This window comes from Colossoma macropomum, unplaced genomic scaffold (genome assembly GCF_904425465.1).
Source record: "Colossoma macropomum unplaced genomic scaffold, Colossoma_macropomum, whole genome shotgun sequence".
In the NCBI taxonomy this organism is placed as follows: Eukaryota; Metazoa; Chordata; class Actinopteri; order Characiformes; family Serrasalmidae; genus Colossoma; species Colossoma macropomum.
In genome coordinates this window covers 19161919-19189277 of record NW_023494792.1, presented here as the reverse complement: position 1 = coordinate 19189277, position 27359 = coordinate 19161919, and the positions used below count along the sequence as shown (strand labels likewise).

The window sequence follows — 27359 nt, the reverse complement described above, 5'->3', positions numbered from 1 at the left end:
GACGGGGGGGGGCGGGGGAGAAAGAAAGATGTAGCGCAATATTGCCAGTGGCTTTAGTGCATTGAGATTAAACAGAGATGCACCTATATCTGCAGCCAGACATTAGAGTAATGAAATCTTTTATCAAATTTTCTGTCACATCATAACAGCACCATTGAGGCTCATGGATTGTAGCACCTATTATTTCAGCGTTTATAAACTTACATGAATCACACAGGAATTACATTACCAGGCATTGGCTCATATATATACGGACATGTATACTCAATGTATTTTCTGCTTATGTTTACCAAGATGGGGAATATCTCTCTCTTTCCTCTCTCGACAGACGGAGTACGCACGGTTTGAGAATGGGCGATATGTATTTAGAATCCACAGGTCACCTCTGTGTGAATATATGATCAACTTCATCCATAAACTCAAACATCTTCCAGAGAAATATATGATGAACAGCGTATTGGAGAACTTCACCATACTACAGGTAAACAAAGTGTGTGTTTTCAAAGCTTTTTCAAAAGCTTTCTGGTGTTTTTTTCTGAACTACAAGCTTCTACCAGACCCCCCAGAGGGTCCACATTTTTGTGTATACCCATTTTTGCTATCCCTATATGTTGGGAGCTGGGATGGAGCAAACATGTGGACCGTTTGGGGAGCACTGAGGACTGGTTTGAGAACAACTGCTCTAAATTAAGATATGCTGCAAAAAATACGTTACAGTGGTTTCATGAAACATAGAATGAGACAGCAGTTGTGCCTTGAGGAATGCACCACTAATGCAGCATTGTTATGTTCTCCAACAGTTATGTAGTTGTTTATATCATTTGATAAGAACTGATAAATAATAGAGCACATGTAATCTGATAACTTGCCCAGGACTGTGACACTTTTTGAATGTTTATGGTAGTGATGTGTTTCTACACTGTAAAAAGTTAAAAGTAAGGACAGCATGAAATTTCTGCATAGCGTTTTTTTTTTTTTTAATTTCCTCCACTTAATTTAGTTCAGCGGTTCTCAAACCAGTCCACAGAGCCCCCCCCCCCAAACTCAGAAAGTGTGTGCTAGTGTGGTTGGAGCAAAAATGTGGACTGAGGCCCTGAGGACTGGTTTAAGAGCCACTGGTTTGGTTAAAAGTTCTCCTAACCTATATTTTAGTGCACATCTAAGTTAAGTATACATAATACAGTTTAAATTGAGCCTATTCAGAATAAAGTGAATGTTGCTGCCTCTATATTAGCTGAAATTGCTTACGTTTTTTGTTTTATTTTTTCTCAGTTCCTCATGCTTAATTAGTCATTGCCATTTCCCACTCACAGACTACAACTACCCATCTCACAGTGCCCCCAGCAAGGGCTTCCCCCTCTCAGACTTCTGACCGCAGAGGGCTGAGGCACTGCCAGGATTCGAACTCGAACTCCTGGCAATCAAGCAGTTACAGTCAGACCACTCTGAAACTGTGAAACTACAGGAAGAGAAACAATATTTAATAACACAAAAAATAAATTTGCTGTACTTTATTAATTTATTTACACAGGCATCTCTTCTTTATCTAAGTGTAGACAGAACTCTCTACCTTTTCAGTCTTTCACAGAAATTTAAACAACTTTGTGATTCCTGAGTGGTGCAACTGTCTAAATGATCATCAAGAGATAATGAATTTGAATCCCAGTGATGCCTCAGCCCTCTGCGGTCAGAAGCTTGAAAAGAGGAAGCCCTGACTCCGGCAGGCTAGGTGCACTATGCAATAAGGGGAGTCGTGGCCTGTGGGTGGGAATTAGCAATGACTAATTTCAATGGAAGAACTGAGAAAAATCCACCAAAACAATTGAGCAATTTTAGCTTTTGAAGAGGGAACCATATTCACTGTTTTTTTGAGTAAGCTCACTGCTTACACTGCTTTACCAACCGTCATTTTAACTGAATATGTTAAAATACTCATTCACAGTCCTCACAGTAGCCTGAGGACATGACATTGTGGAACTGTTTTCATGCTTGCAGTGCAGGATCATTTTGAACCTAAACTAGAGGCAGTTTTATGCCAGGTGGAAGCTTATGTGGGTGTAATTTTAATCAGAAAAATGACTAAAATATGTTTGAGAGAGAGAGAAAACATTTGACTTTTCTTTTAAGGAGGCTAAGGCAAAGATAAATATACTGCAAGAGGCAAATATTGTAGCCCCATGGGGAATTCTCTTACCTCATCAATAACTAACCTCTTAAGTGTGGCATTTAGCTTCCTGAGTCAGCCGTGCAGAGAGGAGCGTATTGAGCTGGATGGAAATGAGACTATTGCCACAGCAACAGTGTGTTCCTAACAACAGTTGTAGAACACTGGCATCCACTGTGCTGGTCACTGCCTACTCGCTGCAACTTTGAGACAATGATCTACTGAGCCCACAATGAGTGGCAAAGGGGACTCACTCATGAGCTTGAATATGTTCTCAATGGTGTGATTTAGCCCAGATTGACTTTGAGTGACATGAATACAGATGCACACACACAGGCACGTACAAAAGGTTTCTCACATCACCGCTCGAAGATGTGTTCATGTGATGTGCTGTAAGCAGTTTTCACAGCAAGCAGAGGTGAGTAGTAGCTAGTCACATTCACTCAGTTACATGTACAAAAGTAAGTTCTTCTTCAAGGGGTCTTCTTTAGGAAAAGCAGTAACTCAGAAAATACTTGAATGCAAAAATGCTTCTTTGCATGGAAAAAAAGTTGTATATGGTTCTTTAAAAACCTTTTTAAAATGGTTCTATATAGTTCCAATAAGGGTTCCACTATTGTTATGAGTCATAGAACACTTTATGCTAACAGTGTACTCTTAGCATAATTGTGAGGAAAGTAATCTCCTTTTTACTTTTACATTTTAATCATTTACATTTAGTTACATAGTTTCATTACATTGCAACAGAATCTGAACTGCTTTGCTGTGCTCCACAACACTGCCCCGCACTGCCCAGTTTCAACAAGGCTATGCCCCAACACATCTGACTTAGGTTTGCCACCTATCGAGGGTTTTCCTAGATTGTCCTGGATTTTGTCCAGCAAAAAATGTATTCCATTCCTGGACACAACATGTCATGGATTTCTAACATTTTCATCTGTTGCTATTTCTTATGAGGTTTAAACTGCTTCTTTTTTAATATTTTAAAAATAGATAAAAGGAAGACAGTTGGTTGGTTTGTAGGGACAGGTGCACTGATGGTGATATGTTTAGGCATTATAAGCAGCATTGCCACGCAATAACTGAAAGGATTAGAATATGTAGCTGAACTAACATCTACCTTAGATTATGAGCATAGGCACCCATCCACTGAGTTTAGCAAAAAAGCGCTTCTAAATGGCACAACCATCAGGAGACTGCGAGTTTGATGGGATCCGGATATGTCACAGCCATCTGTGTGAGCCATCCAAGAAGCTGAATTGGCCACACTCTCTGAGTGGGTAAGCTGGACCTCCCTCTCCCCCATCACTCAGCACAATATGAGCCAATACAAGTGTCTGTTAGTTGCAGTTGTGTTGAGCTGTCCAGTGATGTTGTGTTAGCCGTAGTTTGAAAATATACGTTGCATGTCTCAGAGGAGCCTTATTAGCTTTCACCTTCCCAGCTTTGGGGGAGACCTAGCTAGCAGGTGGAAAAAACCCAGAAAATTAGTAAAAAAAATATCGAGCAATACATCAAGCGTCCAGGAATTTCACCAGGAATAGGTGGCAACCCTAACCTGATGCGAGCTCATTGTGGGCTCAGGGATCAGTTGAGCTGAAACAGTCATGTTGAGTCAAGGAATACTCGAAAATGTGCAGTATTGTGGGCCACCACGAGCAGGCTTACAAAATGCTGATTTAAAGGATCCTCATAAGAGAAGAATAGTACCCACCTATCTACTTCCACTGCAGTTTAGGCTACTCTGTCCACCTGTGCTGGAGAATGAATTCCATGTCATGATATTCAGACTGATTCACATCACCTGATCATCTTTCTCTTCTCTTCTCCACCTCTGTCTGTCTCAGGTTGTTACTAACAGGGACACTCTGGAGACTTTGTTATGTGTGGCGTATGTATTTGAAGTATCCACCAGCGAGCACGGCGCCCAGCATCACATCTACAGACTGGTCAAAGACTGACAGTGAGGCCCAGCCCAGGCTCAAGCCTGCTTTTACCACTACAACTACTTCTACTACTACTACTACTACAGCTAAAACCACCACCACAGCTCCCCCTACTGACTGCAGTCATAGCCTCCAGTGGTCCGGTCAGGGACGATGAGGGGGTGAATGGCTCCACAGCACTGCTGTCCCGAGGCCCCAGCAGGAGAGGCTTCACTACTGGAACCTTCCGGAATCGGAACCACAGCCTGAATGTTGTAGAATGTCAGGAATGTCATTGCCTGAATGTCAATCAGGAATGTCAGTGTCTGGCAGGCGTTTGCGATCTCTGTTTTTCTTTTGTATAACGGAACCTGTGATAGCAGGACATTTGCATGAAGATGTTTTTTTTTTCCTCCTCTTTAATCTAATTTTACTCAAGAGTGTTTGTTATAGTGTCTTTTTACACAGTTGCATGGGTAGCGCCAAGACTGGTGATCACCTGGCGGCCAGAGATTTATACGACAACATTTTCAGACTCAAGGGTGGAGAAAAAAGGGTATTTTACACTGAAACATAAGTTATATTTGTCCCGTTGCTATATTATATTGATTTCACTATATTTCAGCCAGCTATAAAACAAAACATCATAACTGTGTACTGAAAAGAGTGAATGCAGGAGACAGAACCAGTGTTTCTCAACTTCAGCCAAATCCATCAGCAATAGTCCTTCATGAGCTGAAACAGATGTTTTAGAGCAGAAACACAGGTGATGTGCAGGAGCAGCGCTGGAAAACACTGACTTACACTGTTTGAACCCAATTTGTTATGTACTATTTATCATTTCTAATGTTGGATGAAAAGAAGCGTGCTATACTTGAGTTAACTTGAAGCCAAATTCTTCACATCTGCAGAAGGAGACACAAAGAAAGCCAGAACCAGCCAATGTGAGTCTGTACAGAGAAAAGTGGGGAAATAAACATGGATCTGTGCATATCAGTACTTGACAATGGAATCCTTTGTTTGATTTTACTCTGTGTTTATCAATGAGGGGGCTGAATCTGCCAAATAACAGCTTGATAAAAGAAATGAAATAAAGCGAGTGTGGCAGCCTTTGAATTGACCACTCTTTTTCATTTTTACATTGCAGAAGTGGGAAACAGCAAATAACAAAAAGTCTGTACAGTTTATAGACTTGTAGCACTTTGAATGTTCTCAGTTGATACTTCGCTTTTGGCCAGTCCCTGATACCGAGCAATGTTGCCCTCTAGTGGTTTGAAAGTGGTAGTGCAAGTTTACCATCTTGGTATTTTTTTAAATTGGCCTCTTGGTATTACTATTAATTCATTTATTTGGCTACAAATGAAACTTGGACATGCTTAACTGTGCTCAGTATTTGCCAGTTTCAGTATCAACCAGCTTGCAGACATCAACAACACACCAAACTATGAAACATTCAAGATTGGATCATTTTGTCTTCCTGGATGACAGTCCGCACTGATATAAACCATAAACCATGATGCACTGGACTTCAGCTCCAGCCTACTTTTAATACTGACTGTACATGCAATAGAAGAGTTCTTTAGTACAGTCCTCAAAGAGTCCTGTCACAACACAGCAGTGAGCAAAAAGCCTGCTGAGAATCAGACAATCAAGAGATGCAAAGCAAAAATATGGCCTGAATGCTGTCAAGGACTGAGATGAATTCTTTTGCATTAAACCAACTCTGATTGAAACTAAATACCTCGCTGTGAATCACCAAGGGCATCTCTGGTGGCCAAACAGACATTCTTCATTCTACTTTAAAGAGCATGTTTTTCACAGTACTGTGACTATTCATCACAGCAGTACTTACACTTGGTAAAGATCTCTCTCTTTCTGTATCTCTCACTCTTTCTGTCTCTTTTTGTCCCTCTCTCTTTTTCTCTTTCTCTCTCCAAAAAATCTTTCCAAAAAACAACTTGAGTTGAAATACAAAAGTACCTGTTAAAAACACTTTCAGTACTAAGTAACTTCACTAACTTGCAGAACATAGGAAATGAAGACTGTTAGGCTCTCTCTTTTTCTATGCACTCTTTGTATAATAATGATACAGAACACACTAAACTAAACACAAAAAGGGAATTTAGTAACTAATGTGTAAGACTAACGTAAACGTAACATTGAATTCCTCACAATTAAACTTAGTAGAAGAAAAAAGTTTTATCATTTGAAACTGAAATATTCAGAAAAATAAAAATCCATCAAATGTCGAGTTCATGTAACTAAGAAAATAGAACTGGTAAATGGCTTCACTAGTTACTGTCTACCGATCAAGAAAAAAACAACAATCTGGTTGAAAGAGTAAACTCATCAGCCGCTCTGCAATACCTACAGCACCACACAGCATCTCCACTATCTTCTCCATGTCTTCCTTTTCTGCTCTCCACTTCTTTTCTCTGCTCTATCACTCAATCCTTCTTCCACAGACAGTCTTTTAGCTGTTGATTACCATATTCAAGGTTCTGAAAACGTTCTACCCAGTTAGCAAAATTTGTCTGGCCCCTTTGTTGGCCACATCCTTGTGTTTGTTCTGGCCCCGTCTACAGCTGGGTCCTCGGCCCAGATCTGCTCACACACTGTAAAGTAAGTAGAACTAATTGATCTTGCCCAAGGCTGGCCCAATTACAGTGTTGGTCCACAACATTTTGTAGGCAGAATTGGTCCACAAACATGGACAGGAGGCAAAACTGTATTAAGTTGTACAGGATCTGGCCCTATTCTGGCCCACATGCCTAACATCTGCCCAGCAGTTAACCAACACTCGTGTAGAAAAGCCAGAATCAGCCCAGAACTGTCTGCTGTCTGGGTAGTTTAAAGGCATCTTCTGTAATAGTTCCTTCCTTTAACTTTAAACCGGCTTTCTGTCTGTACAGTACGTCTTTCTAGCTTGGTTCATTTTCTTTCTTTCTTTTTTCAGCAGTGCCCTCAGTCTCTGAAACCAGGCATTTATCTGCTCTCTCTCTTTCTCTCTCTCTCTTTTAGGCCCTACACTCAATTCCAACTAATGGTTTAATTCAAGGTCCCGAAGCCCTTTCAGTGTCTTTACTCTCGGAGCAGCAACAGCAAGCTGATCATGTTTGCTCATTTCGGAACTAAATGAAAAAGCTTTCTGAGGACCAAGAATGTTCTCAGCTTCTGCATTGCTTTTTGCCAGAACCTGATACATAGCAGTATTGCCATCTAGTGGTTTGAAGGTGGTTGTGCATATCTGACATATTTACAACGAATAAACCTGTGCATGCTTAACTGTGCTCAATATAAGCCACTTTCAGTGTCATAACCAACTTAAAGACATTAACAACACACCAAGGCAAATATACTATAAACAGGTTAATCTGAATGGTTTGATGAGAATGATGTAAATCACATGCTATATGATGTGCTACAGTCACCAGAGACTATACAGATGTGTTCAGTGGTGCTCCAATACTATCAACAAAACACCAACTGGGGCAAAATCTTTTGGAAGAATGATTGTCCAGCCCTCCACTGCAGCTCAAGAGACTTGTAGAACCTGCAGTAATATGCAAAAGTTTAGGCACCCCTACACAAATGACGTTTTGTTGATTTTCTGAGTGAAAATAAATAAACAAACAAACTCTACAGACAAAAAAAATCTGAAAATTTAATGCATTAATGCACTATTACTGTTTATTTGTGGAATTTAATATAGTGGTAAAAAAGAGATATAAAAGGTGGCCTGTGCAAAAGTTGTGGCACATTTAGTATTTTATGATTCATTTTTTTCCAATATGTTAAACTCAGCAGATAAATAGAAATTGTGCACTTAAATTGGTCCTTTTTAGATAAAACAAACACTCAACAGACTCTCCGTAACATGTCAAAGACATGTTAGGTTTAGCGTTAGGTTCTGGGTTGAGGTTAAGGTTAGGGTTAGGATTAGGGCCAGGGTTAGGTTTTGGGTAAGGTTGGTTAAGGTTAGGTTTTACGAAATGGAAGTAACATATTAATAATACATCTGCTTGATGTAAGCAATTTGTTTACAGAACATCTTCAAGATATTTACTTCAGTGTATTCAGATGCGTCACTACTGCTACTTCACTGATATGGTGTTGATGTGTTACTGATAACCTGTTAAGAGTTTATTAATCATCTACAAAGGACCACTCCAAATACAGTGTTACACAAAAATTTACAGAAAAATGACTCTAATAAGTTCCTCACATGGCTGTTCAGCCTTTTTTCCTCCTCTCAACTACAGAAGACCATCATTCCAGTATATGCTGGGTTTCTATGGGATGCTCCCTGATGTCCCGGGTGTAGAAGGAGGGTGTGGGAGCAGATTTAGACTCATCTTACTCCCTCCATTCCTTCACACACACCTGCCCCGCCTGTAGCTCACACACACACACACACACACGCACGCACACAGCCCGGCGCCTCGGCCGCGCTCGCGCTAACATGGTCTGACGCGCCTTCTCGGAGCTCCATCTAAACGATGACCATCGCATGGATCGTGCTGTGGCTGTTCAGTTGGCTTAAGCAAGCGGACCCCGTGTGCTCCCCCACCAGCTACTACAGGAACTGCTGGATCCGCCGCTTTCCCGGGCTCTACATCGCCGTGGAGGAGTCAGAGCGCAGAGGAGCCGCTCTGCTGCAGCTCTATCAGGAGGAGAGCGCGCTCCAGTGCAGCCGCGCCTGCTGCCTCGCCGCCAACTGTGAGTTACCATCACTGAGCCTCACAGCAGCGGCTCACAGCTTAACCTGCCCTCACACTCACACCGCTTCTACATAGAGCTCAAATACAGAACCGTTCCCTTTACTGAAGAACCCTCGAACAACAACCTCTTAGGGTCTGTTTACTCACAACATTTGAGGAAAGTCGCTGCCTCAAATAAATTAAGTTTTAAAACTATATTTTTCCCGTTTGTTTTAATTATTTACTGTGTTGAAAACTTGTGAGCGTTGAAGTGTAACGCAGTGTGAGCAGTCAGCACTCAGACTGGCGTTACAGGTGTTTTTAAGTTAGAGAAGCGACGACAGAGCATCAAATTCGCCTGTTTACCTTTACAGCACTGCTTATATTCACTTTTCTGGCTTCTAAAGTTTTTTGTATTTCTTAACTTTCATACTAATATTACACTTCAGTCTTTAGACAGTTTAAAACTGCATCCAAACGTATCCAGTGTATAACGTGAAAACTACACCTGACGGATAAAGAGCTAACAAACTGATCAACAAAACCGCTAAGAACTCTGGGAAACTCCACTCCATGCTCTTTTATAACCCGTGCTGCTCAGCTTGATCAGACACAAATTAACACTGCAGTTTTCAAATCTGTATTTATTTTAACGTTAGTGCTGGTCTGAGCAAATAAACATTTACAGCCAAGATAAAAAGCTTCTTAAACCTTATTTTCTCAGGAGACTGAAACTTTTGCACAGCACTGTATGTCGAAATACATCTATATTAGAGTATACTGCAGTATAAACAGTGTACTTAGATATGACTGAAGATATTACACTGCAATTGTTTTTACATACAGAGGAGCAGGATTTAGATGTAAGCGGTCAGTCTCATTTGGTGATTATTAAGCATTTTTATTGGTCCATTTTGGCTGTTTTTCAACCAACAGAGGATAAAAATAGATTGTGAATGTTGATTTTTTTTTATTCATAATAGAGTAGTCAGAGGCTGCTGGCATGAATGTCAAGTGTTAGTTATTCTATAAGAGTCGGTTTGCTATCTAACCTCTGAGCAGCGTGTCTGCAGTTAGACGGGCTGTTGGTAATAAACAACTACTCTTGCAAAAGATACTACAGAGTAAAACCTTTGTAAACCAGAGATCTGTCACTGACCCCTATATTTGCAAACCAATACATCCTCAGGTATAATAATTCATTTGGTTTTTTAAATGTTCCATCCAGAAATGAGAAACGGGATGGGAAGGTAAAACATGACATCACTGATTAATAATGTTTTGACTGCTTATTGGTGCACAGTGATGTAATCAAGAATCAAAAGACAGTTTAAAGGCAGATACATTTTAAAGGGAAAATGTCATTACACTGTGATGGAAAATTACAGGGAAAAAAAGAATTCTGTCATTTAAATGATATAAATAATTGTGCTTAATATGGCCACAGACTTAAACTAACAAAATGAACTAAAAAGGGTCAGTTTTGATTTCAGGTTACCTGTGTAAGTTTAGCCTGTGTACCAGACCCAAAACCATACAGAGCCATGACTCTCACTCTCACTACGGGCCCCTGAAATTTGCACTACGCCACTGCACTCAGCCTCTTTCTGCAGGCCTTTTAGTGGCCACTCTGCTGGCAGAATGCAGATCAACTCAGATAGTTTTAATCAATAGAATTAACATTATCTTAAATATTTTCTTTGTAACTCTATTATCGATTAACTAGGACACTGTTGGCTCTCTGTGTGTGAAATGTTGACTGTGTTGAGCTGATGAGGGGAGGGGAGGGGCGAGAATCCCTGCTGTGAAAACAATTCACATCTCTCCACAATCTTTTTTGCCATTTAACCCTCTTTGAAATGATTTGAGCAGCATTATATATGGAAGTAGATAAATACAGAAGTAATGCATTATTATTATTATTATTATTAGGAGTAGTAGTAGTAGTATAACTGTAGTATAACTGTGGTCCAGTTATAACCCACCAGTAGTGAACTGTTCACAAATCCATTACATTCAATGTTGCCTGAATTTCTTTCCAGGTTGGTTTTATACCAGCACTACCTACATTTTAACACTACCACTATAAAACTCCATGTGTTGCAATGTTTTCATGTTTTCTCCCAGTGCAATGTATATAACATTATTTATAAATATTATTTATTATTCAGTTATTTGAAATAAAAATGTATTATTCAGTAGCTACTATGAATTATTCAGTAACTAATGTAGTATGTAGTTATGGGAGGGAGGACCTGAAGTGTAGGACCTTATACAGAGCCTTGGGGTGTTGGGGATTAAACTGCCACAGCTAGATCTGTGTCATCAGTGTAGCAATCCTGCACTTAACTCTACTTCAAAAGATACATATGACAAAACATTTTCTCAAACTAAATGCATGCTCCAGACCAGGCATGTCAAACTGGGGACCTTCCGGTCCAAAATGCTGCAGCGTTTACCCTCATCTAATGCTCCGAATTCAGTTCACGAAGGCCTTGCTAATTAGCCGATGAGCTGAATCAGGTGTGTTTAATGAGACAGTGTGCTGAAGTCTGCAGTGTTTTGGCCTGCTAGGACTAGAGCCTGACATATGTGCTCTAGATGTTTTCCTGCTGTCCTGTAGTCTGTTTCATCTTTAAAATTAGCAACCCAGGGTCTATTTCACCCTAAAGCCTTACTGTGAGATATTAAACTCATGCTCAGAGAGCAGATACCTGCATGGCACTCTTTCAGCTCTAAGAATAGTCAGCTTGATAGTAGTCCTACCAAAAGCACCTACCCAGTTTGTCATTTCCTGTCATTGCATCCTACAGTCTCCTGTAACCTGGCTGTGTATCATTACAACACCACTCAGGACAGTGCCAACTGCTTTCACCTCCACTGCCCAACACTGGAAAGCTGCATCCTCCGCCAAAGAGGCAATGTCATCCTCTATAATGTTACTAAAGGTGGGCTAACAAGTATATGCCACTCAAAATACCTTTGACCGTTTAAAATACTGTATTAAACCTCTAGTTTCAAAGGCCTATATCATGTTTTACATATGTTAAATAATGGTGAATTGGACAGCCACATGTTTGACTCTCAGTGTGTAATTTTAACACATTTGCTTGAAACTTTACTTTCACTGTATGAGCTGATTCCAGATGTGTTCTGCAGGTGTGGATCCTGACCTGCTGGTGTTTGGGAAACACTTTACCTCTAACTTCCAAGTGCTGCCTAACCATGCCTCGTCCAGGGTCAATGTCTCTGAACCCTTCGCCTCTGACAAGCGTCAGTTCAACCGGCCTCACATGGTACCGAGCAGCTCTACTCACCCTGCCACTCCTGCCACCAGCACAAGTACATCTACCATCTCACCTACATCTGAAGTGCCTGTCTCTACTTCTCCTGTCTCCACTGATTCTACCCACAATATCCCTCCTGCCCCTTCCATTCAGAGATCCACCCTAAGGAGCCCCACTCAACCCAGTGCAACTCAAGTTATTGCCAATCATTCACCACATCCCACTACTACTGCTTCCACCAAATGGGCATCCACAGCTCCACAGAGTACATTGCGACCTTCATCTGTGTTCTACACATCTCAGAACAGCTTGACTTTACCTTCCCAGCCTCCTTCCACTGCCAAAACAGTTTCATCATTCCCCAGTCAGCCCACACCAGGCTCAACATACCAGCCTACAACCACCACATGGGCATCCACGACAGCCTCTACAACTGGTGAAACCACACTGGCATCCACAACAGCACCTACAACCAGTCAAACCATGGTGGCATCTACAAAAGAATTTGTAACCAGTCAAACCACAATGGCGTCTACCACTAGTCAAACTGCATGGGCATCCACAACAGCATCTCCAGCCAGTCACACCTCATCTACCACCTTCATTACCCTGAGTTCATCTAACAGTACAACACTCAACAGCAAACCTACAACAACCCCACTCATCAGTACTCAACAAAACACTACAGATAAGACCTCAGTCCACAGTACACTTGCTACAGTCCAGCTAAACTCTACAAATGCAGCCTCAGCACTGACCCCTCTTACTACGCTGAAAACAACAACTACACAACCACAGATGCCTGGAAGCCAGGCAACCATAGCTTGGCCCTATCTTCAGCCTACAAACACTATATCTTCAAACCCTACAGTAGCAGAAGGAGGTAACACTCAGTCCCCAACAACAGATGGCCAAGTGGATACCTCCACCAATGGAACTACCACTGAGCATTCCACAACCTCTTCTGGTTCCACAACCTCAACTACACTTTCTTCACCTCCAGCAGCTTCAGTGACCACCTCACTGACCACCCCTACCAGCATGGAGGACAGCCAGCCATACCCCAACGACACAAAAGGATACATAAGCCGGAACATTACAACAGGTGACAGCCCGCGGCCTGGAGGCGACGGAGGCTTAACACCAGTGTGGCATTTAGCAGCTAACACTGTCCTGGTTGCCTTGGCAACTTGCGCAACCATAGCGTTCGGTTGTTGCTGTTCAGTGCTTATGGCGGTGAGCTGGAGGGGTAGGAGGAGGAGGAAGGGGAGATACCGGACTACTCTAAGAGGCAAGAGCGGCTCTATGAGACTTATCAAGTACGTCATTGTGAGAGAGAGCTCGTAAGACTGGAAGAACTCATAAGGTTCGAAGGTGTTTTTTGTTGTAGGAGCTGCTAATAAATGTAACTTTTGTATGTCCCAGTCACAATTCACTCTGACAAAAGTGCGGAAAGTATCCTCGCATCATCATCATCATAGCTATGTTCCACAGAAGGATGAAGAAATTGGCAATCCATATATTATGTGTGAGACTAAGAAGGAACTATGTGTGTAAACCTGAATGCTCTAATATCCTGCTCCAAATGAACTTGCTAAGGGCAGTATTGTGGAAAACAGACTGAAAATGACCAGATTCAGTGGATAACCCCCTCCTCCATACAGTTATAACATTTAAGGATCAATATCTATCATTTCTTATAAAGGTGCAGTATTGTCATTAACCATAGTAGTCCACTGCGATAAGTGTTAGAACTATTAAGTATTACACATTAGAATATCTGACTTTTGGACAGTCATGAATGTACCTGAAAAAGATTCTTTTTAGAAGATCTTTCATATGTAATCTTAATCTTTATATTAAAACAAGTCTGTTCCTATCTACTAAATAGAGTTCAGGTAAATAACTGAGTGGATCTTTCACAACACGCCCTGAATACAAAGGATGGTTTGGTTATTAGCTGAAACAGGTGCACTGGACAGATGTCAGCATTCCTGTTTGGTTTCAGGTGCTTTCTGAGATTATGTTCTTATGCTTTATTTTGTCTACATAGATGAGCCATTCTATTCCTGGAAGGCCCACACCCACATACAAAGTAATACCGAACTCTGCAAGGAAACTCAGCCAGCAGAGTAAACGTTAAGTAGTATTATGGGTGCTTCCAAGCAAGACAGCCAACAAGCTCAGTTTTGTTCTTTAAAGGCAGTTGGTCCCTAAGTGCTTGGAGTTGTTAAAAGAGTGGTACTGCCACCTGGGCTCAGACTAGTTTTTCTCCCCATGCCCAAATGGAAGAAGCCGGAACTCTTTCGAATGTCTCGGATTACTCTTTTCCCATAACCAGCAGATCAGAGTGGAACCTAATGGAGCAACAGGGTATATTTACCAGACTCTGCTTGAAAGCATCCTTTGAGCAGGGTGTCTATAATGGTACGGAATTTGCTTTTAAGGAGAATGATGCGTTTTAGGCTAGGAAGAGTTGACCAATTCACGTTCATGTGTCAGAAAGAGAACTGCCAAGCTAGAGCAGGAAATAGTTTTAAACTGCCCTAATTTCACAACTCAGGTAAGCAGGCAGCAAATGTGGTTTGTAAACACCAGACAATTTAATTTGCTATTGATACATATAAATACATATCAAAAAATAAGAACAGGACCACCAATTAACTTTTAAACAATTAGTCTGTAAGCATATACTACTAGTACTTGACGTTGTGTATTTGACGCCAAAGGAGAATGGCATCTTTATCAATGGTTAGTCAATCGAGAAGCACTTGTGCACCTTAGTCCTAAGAAACTGAATCTTTATAGGTAAACACTGTGCTGTGAGAATGTTTAATCACGTGATAAAGATGGAAAGGTCTCAACTGCTTGGTTTGAGACTGGAGCCCACATGTATCAAGGATCTCAGCGCAAGAGTGATGATTTAGGATCAGTTCCATCATATCAACTGCTTTCATTATGTTACATATGGCTAGAAACTGATCCTAAAGCAGCACTCTTGGCTTGGCAAGGCTAATGTCCACCTTCTCTCCCTCATCTATACACTGTTCCTCAGATATTGAGAAGTTTCTTCACCGCTTCTTTGTATTGCTGCATGTTGCTCTCAGTCTCTCCCTCGTTCTTCAGCTTGGTTACTGAGTCTTTGTACTCCTGCACCTCCGCTCGCCCCAGTAACTCCTCCCGCACTTCCCCCTCCTCCTCCTTCTCCCCGAGTGGACGCATGCGCAACAAGGTTTCCAGAATGTTCTTCTGAGACAGGCTGTCCTCCCAAACGTACTCCTCCATATCAGCGCGTGTCTTCTCTTTCTCCCAAGCCTCTGTTTTCTGAAAAAAGGCAGATGAAAATGAAACAGTCTGGAAATTAGTCATGGGTGTAAAATCTCTAATGTTACAATGATTCAATTAGATTTGATTCTTTAGGAAATTATTCAAATTTAATTATGACTCAGTTCACTTGTTCTGGTATTATTTATGTAGTGGTGAAACATAGACAACAAAAGCAATCCAGCAACCCAGCAAACCAATAATTAAATTTTCAGATATAAAAACTTTCTTGAATACTGGATCACTATAACAGGGTTGCTGCATATTTTTAACCCTTGGTGTTCAGGTCTGTGGGACCCATTTTCAGTGTTTACCAAAATAAAAAATGATGGGATTTATTATTATTATTATCATTATTATTATTATTATTATTATTATTATTATTTTTTCAACCTCAGATTCCTTAGCCTTTGCTCATTTTCTGTGAAGAACATATAAAATAACACATTTTCAGTGCCTTCACACTGTAAACCCCATACACATTTAAATTACACATGTGGTGATGGGGTGAACCTGTGGGGAATAAAAGTATGGAGTTGCTGTGTCTCTTCACTCTGTTCTCCTCCTACATGGCCTGCTGTTAGTGTGTGTTTGTATATATATATATTTATATATATATTATATATATATATATATTATATATATATATATTGTATATGTGTGTGTGTGTGTGTGTGTGTGTGTGAGGATAGACAACATGGACAGGCTGCTGACTGGCTATAGCTGCTAAAGGAGAACCCTATGCTGACCACTTGTGATATTTTAAACATCTGTTATTTTTACATAAATTGTTATGGCTATGATTTAAAAAAAAATAAATAATGTGGTGGGTCCACCAGACCACTGAGTAACAAAAACATCAACACCACACAAGGGTTAAAATCAAAAGCAGTTTCTGTTGTTGGCAATTTAAAACCTGAAGCAGTGTGGCATGGCCTAAAAAATGAATGTTTCTGCGATAGTTTTGTTTTTAACACCTAGCCTGTGCCTGGACAGCTTACATTTAATAACTCTAATAGAAAACAATAAGAAAACAATAAGACATTTCATGACTTTTAAATTTGAAAATGTTTTTTTAAGACTTAAGACTTTCTAATGATTCACAGGAACCCTGTGAATCATAACTATATTCACTCCAAATAGATGCAGTTAGGAAAAGGAGACAGGAAAGTCTAAGTAACACCAGGCTGAGACCAGAGCCAAAAAGCTCAACAGAGCACATGCTTAGCAACAATCATGACCTGTTCTGGCATTAGCCAGCTTAGCTCAATCTCCCTAGCTTACTATTCGATTTTAGAGAAGAGACAGTTTCTGAGTGTAGTCATGTTTGTATACAGCGCAGCTGAATTTTACTGATATGACGACTCATATACAGAGGCTCAAGTTTCCCCAAGCATACAGCTCCATCAGCAGCCTGTCTCGAACTCAATCATACAAGAGGATCCCATACAAAAGCTCCTTTGTTTTGTGTATTTGTCTGTGTGTTGCCATATGCATGCCCCAGGGCAGATAAACCCTCTCGCCAGTCCAGGTGCTCAAGTCTAATAACTATCATTACTATACTGCTCACTAACATCCCTGCCAACAGCAGAAAAAAAGAGAAACAGTCCCTCACTACTTCTTTCTGAACATCCTTCTTGGTTTTCCTCTTAAACTAAAGCTTTGGGCATCACTTACAACAAACAGATAGTATTGAGTGGTTGGTGACCCTGTGATTGAATTTAAAGTCCCAAATTAAAGAAGCAGATCAATTAGTTTCTGGCTACATGATGTGATTACCCTTTTACTGCAGAGGATAAGGACATAATTGAGGATGCTACAGGCATTATGGTACCTTTAAAAGGCCATCTGTGTGGAAGCAGCCCAATCCTTTACAGCAAGATCTCATGGACCAACACTCTGCCATATAATTGAACAAATATCCATTTAAAACGATCTACATTTAAGATCAAATGATCAATAAAGTCCATTAGATAAGCTTGCCTGTTGTCGGTCATAGATAAAATAAAATTATGTAATATGTTCCTGGCTTAACTGATAGTTGACTTAGTGACTTAAGTTGTTTTTTTCTGTAGCAGGTTTACAAAAGTTATAGCCTATTAAATAACAAAAACTGTTTACAATTTTGTTACCGACATCACAAACTTGTGTCACAACCACAATGACCAGATAATGAATGACGCAGACATATGTTTTAAACAGAAATGTGAATGGAATCTGTGGTGCTTCTGTAAACTGAAGCATTCACAACAACCTGTGTCCAATTTTTTTTCCAGGAGCAGTTCTGTCCTGCTATTAGTTTGAGTACTGGTTGAATGGATTAGCCGGTAGCACTATTGGCAAGTAAATCAGGTCTTAGATATAATCACCCCTGCGGTCACCAACAATCACCCCCATTGTCAACTCCTGTCCCCCTCCTTCTGCAGCCCAACGTCACTCTAGCTGTGTCTATCCATTCACAGGCACTACTGTGGCAGCCATTGTACCTGCAAAGGCCAGTGGACACAGTTACACTTCCCAGCCAGGACAGCTAACAATACCCCCTCATGGCCTTTCTCCAGTGGAGCCTCGTCTTTACAGCAGTGCTAAGGCCCAAGTTCCAAAACACTCAGGCCACATGGTCCCTTGTGAGCATGACATGCTGGGAAAATACACTGGACTCTATCTGAGTCAAACTGGGTCCATCTGAGGCAATCAGCGAGGAATTCAGTAACGTAAGGGGAAGTAAAGTGATCTGGAAAAGGTTTCAAGGGTTTTGCCTTATACCTGTCTGAGTTAAAGGCCTAACATTTTTCTTTTACTCCTAAAGACAGAGTGAAACAGCAAAGGGCAGGTAGGCAGTGTGTTGGTAAATGGTGTGGTCTTTTGGTGCAAGACTGAATGAAACTGACTGAGTGGACTAATGTGAGAAAGAACAGATTTTATATCTGCCTGTGAGAAGTTCAAGCGTATCGTATTAAGACTGTTCCCTGAAATCGGTGTTCCATCTACACTAAGCTTACACTACAGTCACAAAAATCCTTCTAATTGTTTCATGCGAATAGGGTGCAACAAATACTTCACAAAGACAACTAATTGATTTACACACTTGATTGCTATTAGTTACAGCTTTTGATTTAGAGTTTATGCTTTTATATGTATACATAAAAGTACAATTAAAATTATTTGACACATTTTTACATATTTTTTCCAAACAAACTACTAAAAACGACTGAGTATCTCTAAAGCTTTACAATCATTAAGAACAAGACGATTGATGAATATGCAGATTATGCAAACTAGAAGCACTCCATGCTCTCCTGCTACCCAAACCCCACCCCTTTCCTCTACTAGGAAGAAAAGGTGCAGACCTGTGCCATCTGCTGGTTGCGTTCAAAACATTTTGAAAAGCTGGAGCTTTTGTGTAATGGCAATTTTGCAATCGTACAAGCACAGTAGCTACAAATACAATATAATAGCATTTAACAACATTTTGCTGAACAATATAACTGTAAAGATTAAAACACGAACTACGAAATGCTTAGAAAAGCTGACGTTACTTCAAGGGACGCATGAAAGTGGCATCAACAGCATGCCAGAATTTGTAGTTCGTCTTGGGGAGACACTGTGTATTCTTGTGTATTATTTGGACCATTGACACAGTATCTAATCTAACTGAATATGGAGATGATATGGCATGTTATACTATACTACTACTACTACTACTACTACTACTACTACTACTACTACTACTACTACTACTACTACTACTATCTTTATTCTGGTAAATCATCACCATTACTTAAATAAAACTGACAAACTGCATGCTTCTTTGGATTTAGTGCAGTGCAGTACGTGAAAAGTTTGTGTGTCAAAATATCACACACACACACACACATACTGTCTAAGCTGCTCATCCTTCTGGGTCACAGGGGGGAGCTGGAGCCTATCCCAGCAGTCATTGGGCGGAAGGCAGGTTAGTGTCAAAATATCACACTGTGCTATTTCAGGTATTGTAATGTTATTTTTGCCATATCACTCATTCCTATGTTATACAATGTGTAACATGAATTGTCTCCAGTTTAGAGTGAAGAGGATTGTGGTGCAAGCGCTAGCTTGGCTAGTGGGCTAACAGCTCCATACTCCACAGTGCAGGTACCTTTCTCTTTATCAACACATCCAATTATTCTATGTAAAACCAAATGCTTGACATCTGAGCAGTTATGTATCTACCTCCATAGAACACCATCTCACAGTCAATCATCCAGACTAAGGATATTACGGGTTTCATTAACTGCAACCCCACACCTCTGTAAGCACAACCTCTCACACACACATTCCCCAAAACCATTACTCATTCTCTTTCTCTCCCACCTTTGGGGGCCCTCAAAGAGTCACGGAAATACACAACTGTCAGCAGGCCCCCCACTGGAATGAGTGGGGGTACAATGGAAAGCCTGAAATATTTATGTCTAGGATGAAAGGCAAAGGGTGAGCTGTTGTGCTTGGAAAACATATAGCCTCCAGTGTATATTCATCCCTCTACCACCAGCGGTGCTTTTGCTTGGAAAGACATTCCATCACTTGGCATAGGACTAAAGATATGAATAGATGTTGCTCATCTCACACACAGAGAAAAGATACTTTCCATCAAGTTCATATGCAGTACCACTTACAGAACTCTCATTCAAGGATAAAAATGGAAAGACTTACCCAGGACTCATGGTACAGAACAGTGAGCAGGTACATGGCATAGTTATAGTTCTGCTGCTTCATTGGGCAACTGTGATGTGGGAGACAACCAGGGAACACGTCAAACATTTAATCTCTACGCTGAACAAGAAATACATGAAGAAACTTCTTTACATTTCTCATGCATCTATCAGAGAAGAATATCAGGGGCAAATATACAGTAGTGCTGAACTAAATTTGTGTTTTAGATCATAGTCAAGCATTCCTGGGCACTAAAGCACAACTCAGCTGAAACCTGTCAGAATCTAACCAGTCTTGGTTAGTAATGTACTAATGTACTTTCTTTTTATGATGTTTTTCTTAACAATTCTTATTACAGCTAACTTCCTCCGAAGAAAAATAAACCCACACAAAGGGGTACTGAAGCATAACCCTTTGACTCTTGTGGTTTTTGCAGAACTCAAAAAGCCATAATCAAGATGAGTGTATGACTAATCCAAAGGAGCAGTAAGTCCCAGGGCACTAATGTCCCAGATCCTAAATTGCACCATCCAATCAGAATGCAACCACCTCCCCACCCCCTACTTCTATGACCCTATGAATTGCAGCCACTGCATAAAAGCAGAAATCAAACTGGTGCTGGAATAATATTTTTCAAAAAAATCTGATTAAGATGTAAACTTAAATTCTGAAAAAAATAAATTCTGATGTGAAATGCTATTTTTTAAAGAAACTTACCGAGTGTGAATTGTTCACAGTGGTGGTGATAGGACCAGACGTCTAAAGTGTTTAATGCATCTTAAAGTTACACCACATGAAGTTGTTATATAAAATGGTTAGGAGTACACTGCCTGATGCCTAAACACTGTTTTACAACAGTTGTGAGATAAGGTGTGGGCCTAAAACATCTATAGTTTGAATCCATTCACATTTTGGACAATAAATAAAACAGATATACACTTGCATTTAGACAATGAGACTCCTGGTTCCCATCACCACCCCTGTAAACAAATACAAAATCTTTCTCTACAATGCACAATTTCACATCAAAACACTCTGAATAACTTTGACATCAACAATTGACTTGTGCAGAAAGTTGGAGAAATCAATGGAATTCCACTTAAAGAGAACTAAAAAAAAAATGCAGTAATTTTTCCTACAATGCCTCAAGAGTCAGATTTGCTTCAGCTTTTGTGAAATCTCATTAACAATCTAATTAGTATGTTGCTGTTTTTCGAACAGTGATGAAGGCTAAAAAGCTGAATAACGTGCCTGTCGGTGGTGATGGTGAGAGTGTCTGTATCTTTGTTGTAACGCTCTCCACTTAGTTTGATCATCTTCTTCCTCGCATGCTCATCTAGGTTCAAACTGGACAGCTTCACCTATGGACAACACAAACAATATCTCATTTTACATTTCATATGTACGACAGGTTACAGAGATTCGATTCTAAAAAAAAAAAATAATAATAATAATAATAATAATATATATATATATATCCTGGAGCTTTATACAAAGATGTGAAACTTCGTCTGCCTTGGTACAAACCATATAAGTCAGTGATAACACTAAAAGATGAAGCATTCACAGATCTCTAAAAGGTCCTAAGAAGAGGTGCAGTTGGTACCCATGTGAATGGGAGGGGATACAATGTTACAAAGTCATTTCGAGTCAGTCATTGCATAATAAAACAGATTATGTATACTGTGAGAAAAATCCAGATTACTTACAATCGACAAAGAGCAGACAGACTTTTCTAACACCCTCAAGAAGATTAACAGACATCTCAAAGAACCATTAAGTAGTGTTCCGTACAGGGAGAATCTATGCCAACGTTCACTAGTCAGCTCTCAAAGATACTACACAATAAGTTGAGAAAAAACAAACCTCTGCTCATAAGTGCATAATTTACCAGACAATGCTTGCATAGAACGTAAGGCTATCCGTCAAAAAATAAGAGATGAAGAAGAACTAGAAGAACTAAAATTTGTATTACAGTCAAACCTCAAACACAGCAAATGGCCAAGACATATTTGTTTTCCAAAGTTGGCTTCTTCAGTTTCACATTGGTGATGTAATGCTAACGTAGCTAACAAGTAATGGAAGTGTATTCTTCCATTTTATACTGGAGCTACAAGGCTAACATAACAGAAGTCAGCATCATCATTTTTGGGTGATAATGACTTCTCTTATTTTAGCCTTGCAGTTCAGTGCAAATTCTAACAATTTTGCGTAAAAAAAAAATTGCGTAAATTTTATTTATTTACTTTTTTTGTTAACAACTCCTTTAAAGAATCAGTCCCGTATGTCTGAGGAAGCTGCATTTTTGCTGAGAAAATATTACTTAACAAAATTATAAGAATAATATGAAAATGGTACAGCAAATAATGTAGTTCTTAATGTTTACTGTCTGAAATAAAACAAGGAAAAATTAATACTATGTAATATATTAGACACAAGAAAAATGGTGTCAATACAATACATATTTATTTTAATCAATTCAGTACTTAATTAGTTTATATTAAATGATTCAATACTGATTTGAGACACAATAAAAACATTCTATCCAAATCTCTGATCTATGCAACCAATTATAAGAGTTTTAAGGTCACAGAGTGACATTTTCAAAAATGTCCTACTTCAGTTATTGCAGACTATTTGTTTATACCACAATGGCCACTAAAAAGCCCAAGAAAATGCTCACTGCATACAGATAAACATCAATCTTTTCTGTCTATTCTCATCCAATTTCTCTTTCTTCAGCCTCTTACTCAAGCAGTGATTTCCAATGCATTATGCCCAGACCAGCCAGCTATTTCTGGCACACGGGCTCTAATCTGGTCTTCCAAATTTCTCCGGGAGGCTAAATCACATTCCTCAAAACAAAACAATTCAAAGGGTCAGCTGAGACCAGCCAAGTGAAGTGTCAAGACTCCTCCCCACCATCAAATCCTCTCCAGGATCAGCCAATCAGGAGAGCTGCTCAAACTTATCCATTGTGACATCATTACTCTAAGCTTCCACTTTGACAAAGAAAAAACAGAGATTACAACCACATTAGCTTTAATGCCGTTCTAAGCGTGCCTCATCACACTTTAGAGGGAAACAGTAAGGCTATATAGTAATACTATGTCTAGCTACAGTGAGGCTGACATGTACACTACACACCCAGTGCTAACAGAGAGTGTGACGTCATTTCATTCAGGTGTTTTCCCTGTGTTTCAGCCAGATCCTCTCTCACATCAGGCTTTATCCTACAGTCTTTTGATTCCTGCCTTTCTCTTCCTAATCCAGCAGGATTAATGCAAATTCCTGGGTCAGGGTCCTAATCTAACATCAAGTGTCAGTCAAGCAGATGGTGGGAGATGAAATTGAAAAGCAAATCACTGGGGCTGAATGACACACATCTCCCATCTTTATAACTGCCTGTTCTAACCCACTAGCATTTCCCCATCCACCGATGCATTCTGACTGTACATACTGATTTTAAAACGTAATACCATTAAAATGCAAGTACTGGGTTTTCATATTGTTTTCTTAAATATGACGTGAATTTGTATTTCACCAGACACATACATGAACAATATCTGTGACTTTTGAGTTTGTAAAGAGTGATTAAAAACTAGACTGCCAATCAGAGCCATGGTTCATCAATCCCAAAAATCTGTACAAGTCTGAACAACCAAACAAAAATTGCTTAAAAATGAAATTAAAACCTGATTACACTGACTTACAAATGCACTCAGCCCTCTACAGCATTCACAGAATATCTGTTACCTTTTCATGGTCATAAAATAGTGAGGCAGACACGTTTGTATCTTTATGAAACTTTCACTAAGACATTTTAGAACAACAGTGCACAAAACTCACAGTGAGAGTAATATTTCTAGCGTTTGGGTTCCTCAGTGATGGTCCAGCAGACACATAGTCCTTACTCTCCACCTGGATGGGGAAATGCTCCTCACATTTAGCATCAGAGTCCAAAGCAGCAGGCCATTCCGTGCAGAATGCTGCATCAAAGAAAGGAGAAGAGAAAGGGAAAAGGGGGAAAAAAGGGGAATTGATAAAAACATAAAATCATGAATACTGAAATAAAAGTATTAATAAAGACTAACATGTTGACTGTCACCAGCGGAGCAAAGAGAGTAGAAATATAAAAATGCATACGCTTAAGGGCTTCACAGTGTTTCTTGATGGCCTCTGGGGTTAAGTGTAGGAAGTTTGGAATCTGTAAGACATTGCGGCATGAAATGTTAATTTTCATATTATTGGCAGATTGAAATAAAACTGAGAGCAGAGAGGCATACAACAAGCAAGCTCAACACAGTCAGTGTTCTGAAAGAAAGCAGTTTGCACGAAATCTAACATTCCCATTTAAGCCTTAACAGTATTACAAAAGTAGCTGCATATTAGCAAAATCAATTTGCCAGTGGCAGAATAAAAATGGTCTGCTCACATTGCATTGTGAACCTAATGGACAACGGAGTGTTGCTGTACTATGTCATCTGACATTTTCTCTTGGATTTGATTAGTTAAGCAGCAGATGCTTTGAGCAATAAAACAGGTTACCTTTAGAGAGTTGTTAAGTGACTGAGCTAGCTAGATATTTAGCTTAGATGTGGGAGGTATACTGGTATAAAGGCGAATACTTGGAGTGGCAATGTCCCATGATTAGAATATCACCATATTGTGGATACTACGATAAGCCCCAAAACAGGGAACAGCACCCCCTGCCCCAAAACAAATTATACATGGATTCAAACAACTGACATAACTCTTAGAATCCCAAATTTAAGAATTATTATTATTATTTATTAATATTGTTCTCTAGTTATTCTTTTTAAACAGCGTGATCGTCATTATACAGAAAAAAATGCTGTGAGCCTCTAAGTTAGCTAAAATTTATACTACACTACCAAAAGTATGTGGACATCTGAACATTTTATTCATATGTGTTTGTTGAACATCCTATTCCAAAACCAATACCATTAATATAAAGTCACTGAGCTCCTCAGTACAACCCATTCGACTGCAAATGCTGGGCATGGCTGTATGCTTGATTTTATGCTCCTGTCAGCAATGAGTGTGGTTAAAATAGGAGTCCCCACTAATTAGCAAGGGTGTCCATACACCTTTGGCCATACAGTGTAGATCGCAAACACAACAATCTTGCTTTTCTCTCAAAAAAACATTTATCTGTCCAGAACTTTTGATGAAGGTCATCCTCTAAAAAAATTCCCAACATTTTAAATAACTGATCTATTTAAGTTGGCTGGCTTGGCTGACACTCTCACCTTTATAAGCTCCAGGTTGGCCTTTTTCCCAGGAGGCACACCTCTTTTGACTGGGTATCCCATCCGCACAGGCAGTGGGACAGCATCTGGCTTGAAAGACGCTGCAGTGGGGTATACAGCGGTCCAGTCCTGGTCCACTGGCATTCGCTCTGTCCGTGGTTCAACGGCCTGGATGCAAGAGAAAAGTTTTTCCTCCTAGTACAGTACTGTGCTGTGCTGTGCTGTGCTGTGCAAAAGTCAGAGACCACCCTTCATTTACTTCATTTCCAGTCAAAATGGCCATGTGGTATGTATAAGTTATGCATTTTTCAGCAGCAAAAAAGCAGAAAACATATTTACAGAAAATTACAACAAAAATCTTCCACAACTAAAAATATCAAATTTTCCAGTGTATAATGTATCCACCCTTTGCTTTTATTATCTGTCATCCTTTTCTGTAAACTTTCAAAGAAAGCTGCAGGGATGTCTTCTCAAGGTGGACGGACTGAAAGAAACACCTGTGGATTTTTTCCAGATGTGCAGCAAGAGTGGAGCCTGATCTTCTCTCATCCCCCCATTTATTTACATTTGATCTGACTTTCCCTTTCCTTACATTAGCTGGTTATCTTACATCTAATCTCTTCAGAAATATATCCGGTAAAAACGTATAACTTTTTCTTAAAGGCCGTTTTGACTGGAAAGTAAATAAATGAGGTGTGATCATGCTAATAACACAATAAAATCCCTAACAGTAACCTGCTGAAGATAAAAATGATAATCACTGAGATACCCTTCTCTGTCTCCTCTGCCCCTGACTGCCTCTCTCTGGCAAACCTGAAATGGAAATAAAGATAGAGGTGAGAAAGCCATGGTTAAAGAAAAGTCCACCAGCCCTGTGACAGAAATGAAAAAGTAACGTTAGTCACGCTAAAGCAGTGAGCAGCCCATTAGAGCATTTATTTAATCTACAAAGCCCCGAAACCGACAACGGTGCTTTTAAACAGTGTCTGCATTTAAAATAAAATGCTTATTCTCTGCCAAATAACCGACGCGCAAGAAATCAAACTGAGACAGTTTAAGCTGAGCCAACTGTTGTGAAAAACCTGGAGTTAGACAACTAGCTACCTAGCCTAGCATCAGGCTCTGGACCAGAACAGACTTCAGCCTACATTAGCATTGAGCTAACGCAAGAAGCTGCAGCAGACTGGAGGACAAACCAGACAACATAGCGAAACTCACCCTGCCGCTCAGCGCCATTGCTTATTGTCAGTCCTAAGGAGTACGCAGCTCTTCTGTTAAGTGAAATACGTGTGTAAACACCGTTAAGCTTACAGTTTATTCTAAGTAAGGGCGACAACGCGGGGCAAAATGTGGAGGCAGCCATGATGAGCTGGAGGTACCGTAGCGCCAATCTGCTGATCTTCAAGTCATCTGTGCAGGAACTGTCATGGTGCACATGGCTTGTAAATCAGGATTCTGTGCCTGCCAGTAGCGCTCCTCTGAGCTACGGTGGCCCAGGCGGGATTTAGAGTTCAGCTTGGCATTTGCCTGAAAATGGCACGGCAATTAAGAACACACACACACACACACACACACACACACACACACACATTTTCTAAACCGCTTATGCAATTAAGAATAGAAATAGATTATTATTGACTTTCTTCGTGGTACGGATGAGGCTACAAGGTTAAAGAGCACGAGCAACAAAATACTGGGACTAAATACTGACAACTTCCTAGAACTATTCACCAATGTCTCCAAGAAGTGTAGCAGTCTACAGTGTGCTTTGAGAAATATTGATCAGTCGAGTCCATCGAGGACTTCTAGATTAAAGTCGAATCAGGCAAAAAACAGACGAATTAAGATTAGCTTTATGCTTTAGAGATCAGGAGAGCAGCGCTACACAGCTACATCACATAGTCTGGTGACTTTTACACTGTCAGTGTATACAGGCTACTTAAACAGAATAAACAATCATACTGAAAATGAAACTGTTGGGGGATGAAGGTCTT

At 40.1% G+C, this 27359-nt stretch overlaps 3 protein-coding genes across 6 annotated transcripts in view; 2 read left to right on the top strand and 1 right to left on the bottom strand.

Annotated features, from left to right (window-relative positions):
- Nucleotides 1-5096, top strand: part of LOC118811873 (transcriptional enhancer factor TEF-3-like) — a 39188-nt gene extending 34092 nt beyond the window's left edge. For all 4 annotated transcript variants that reach the window (XM_036576428.1, XM_036576427.1, XM_036576429.1 and 1 more), the window contains 2 exons: nt 329-481; nt 4012-5096. In XM_036576428.1, coding sequence (XP_036432321.1) covers nt 329-481; nt 4012-4125 — 267 coding nt within the window. In that variant the 3' untranslated portion in view covers nt 4126-5096. The remainder of the gene's footprint in view (nt 1-328; nt 482-4011) is intronic.
- Nucleotides 5097-8588: 3492 nt separating this feature from the next.
- Nucleotides 8589-13639, top strand: LOC118812729 (MANSC domain-containing protein 4-like). Its single transcript, XM_036577837.1, has 3 exons — nt 8589-8808; nt 11603-11737; nt 11949-13639. Exons 1-3 carry the CDS (start codon nt 8589-8591, stop codon nt 13421-13423), a joined length of 1830 nt encoding a protein of 609 aa, XP_036433730.1. The 3' UTR covers nt 13424-13639.
- Nucleotides 13640-14655: 1016 nt separating this feature from the next.
- On the bottom strand, nt 14656-26770 carry mrps35 (mitochondrial ribosomal protein S35). The gene is made up of 8 exons (XM_036576392.1): nt 26584-26770; nt 26135-26178; nt 25366-25533; nt 24239-24299; nt 23942-24081; nt 21344-21453; nt 20093-20162; nt 14656-15400 (listed from the first exon to the last, which is right to left on the bottom strand). The coding sequence occupies exons 1-8, from the start codon at nt 26726-26728 to the stop codon at nt 15128-15130; spliced, it is 1011 nt and encodes a 336-aa protein (XP_036432285.1). The 5' UTR covers nt 26729-26770; the 3' UTR covers nt 14656-15127.
- Between the last annotated feature and the right edge of the window lie 589 nt (nt 26771-27359).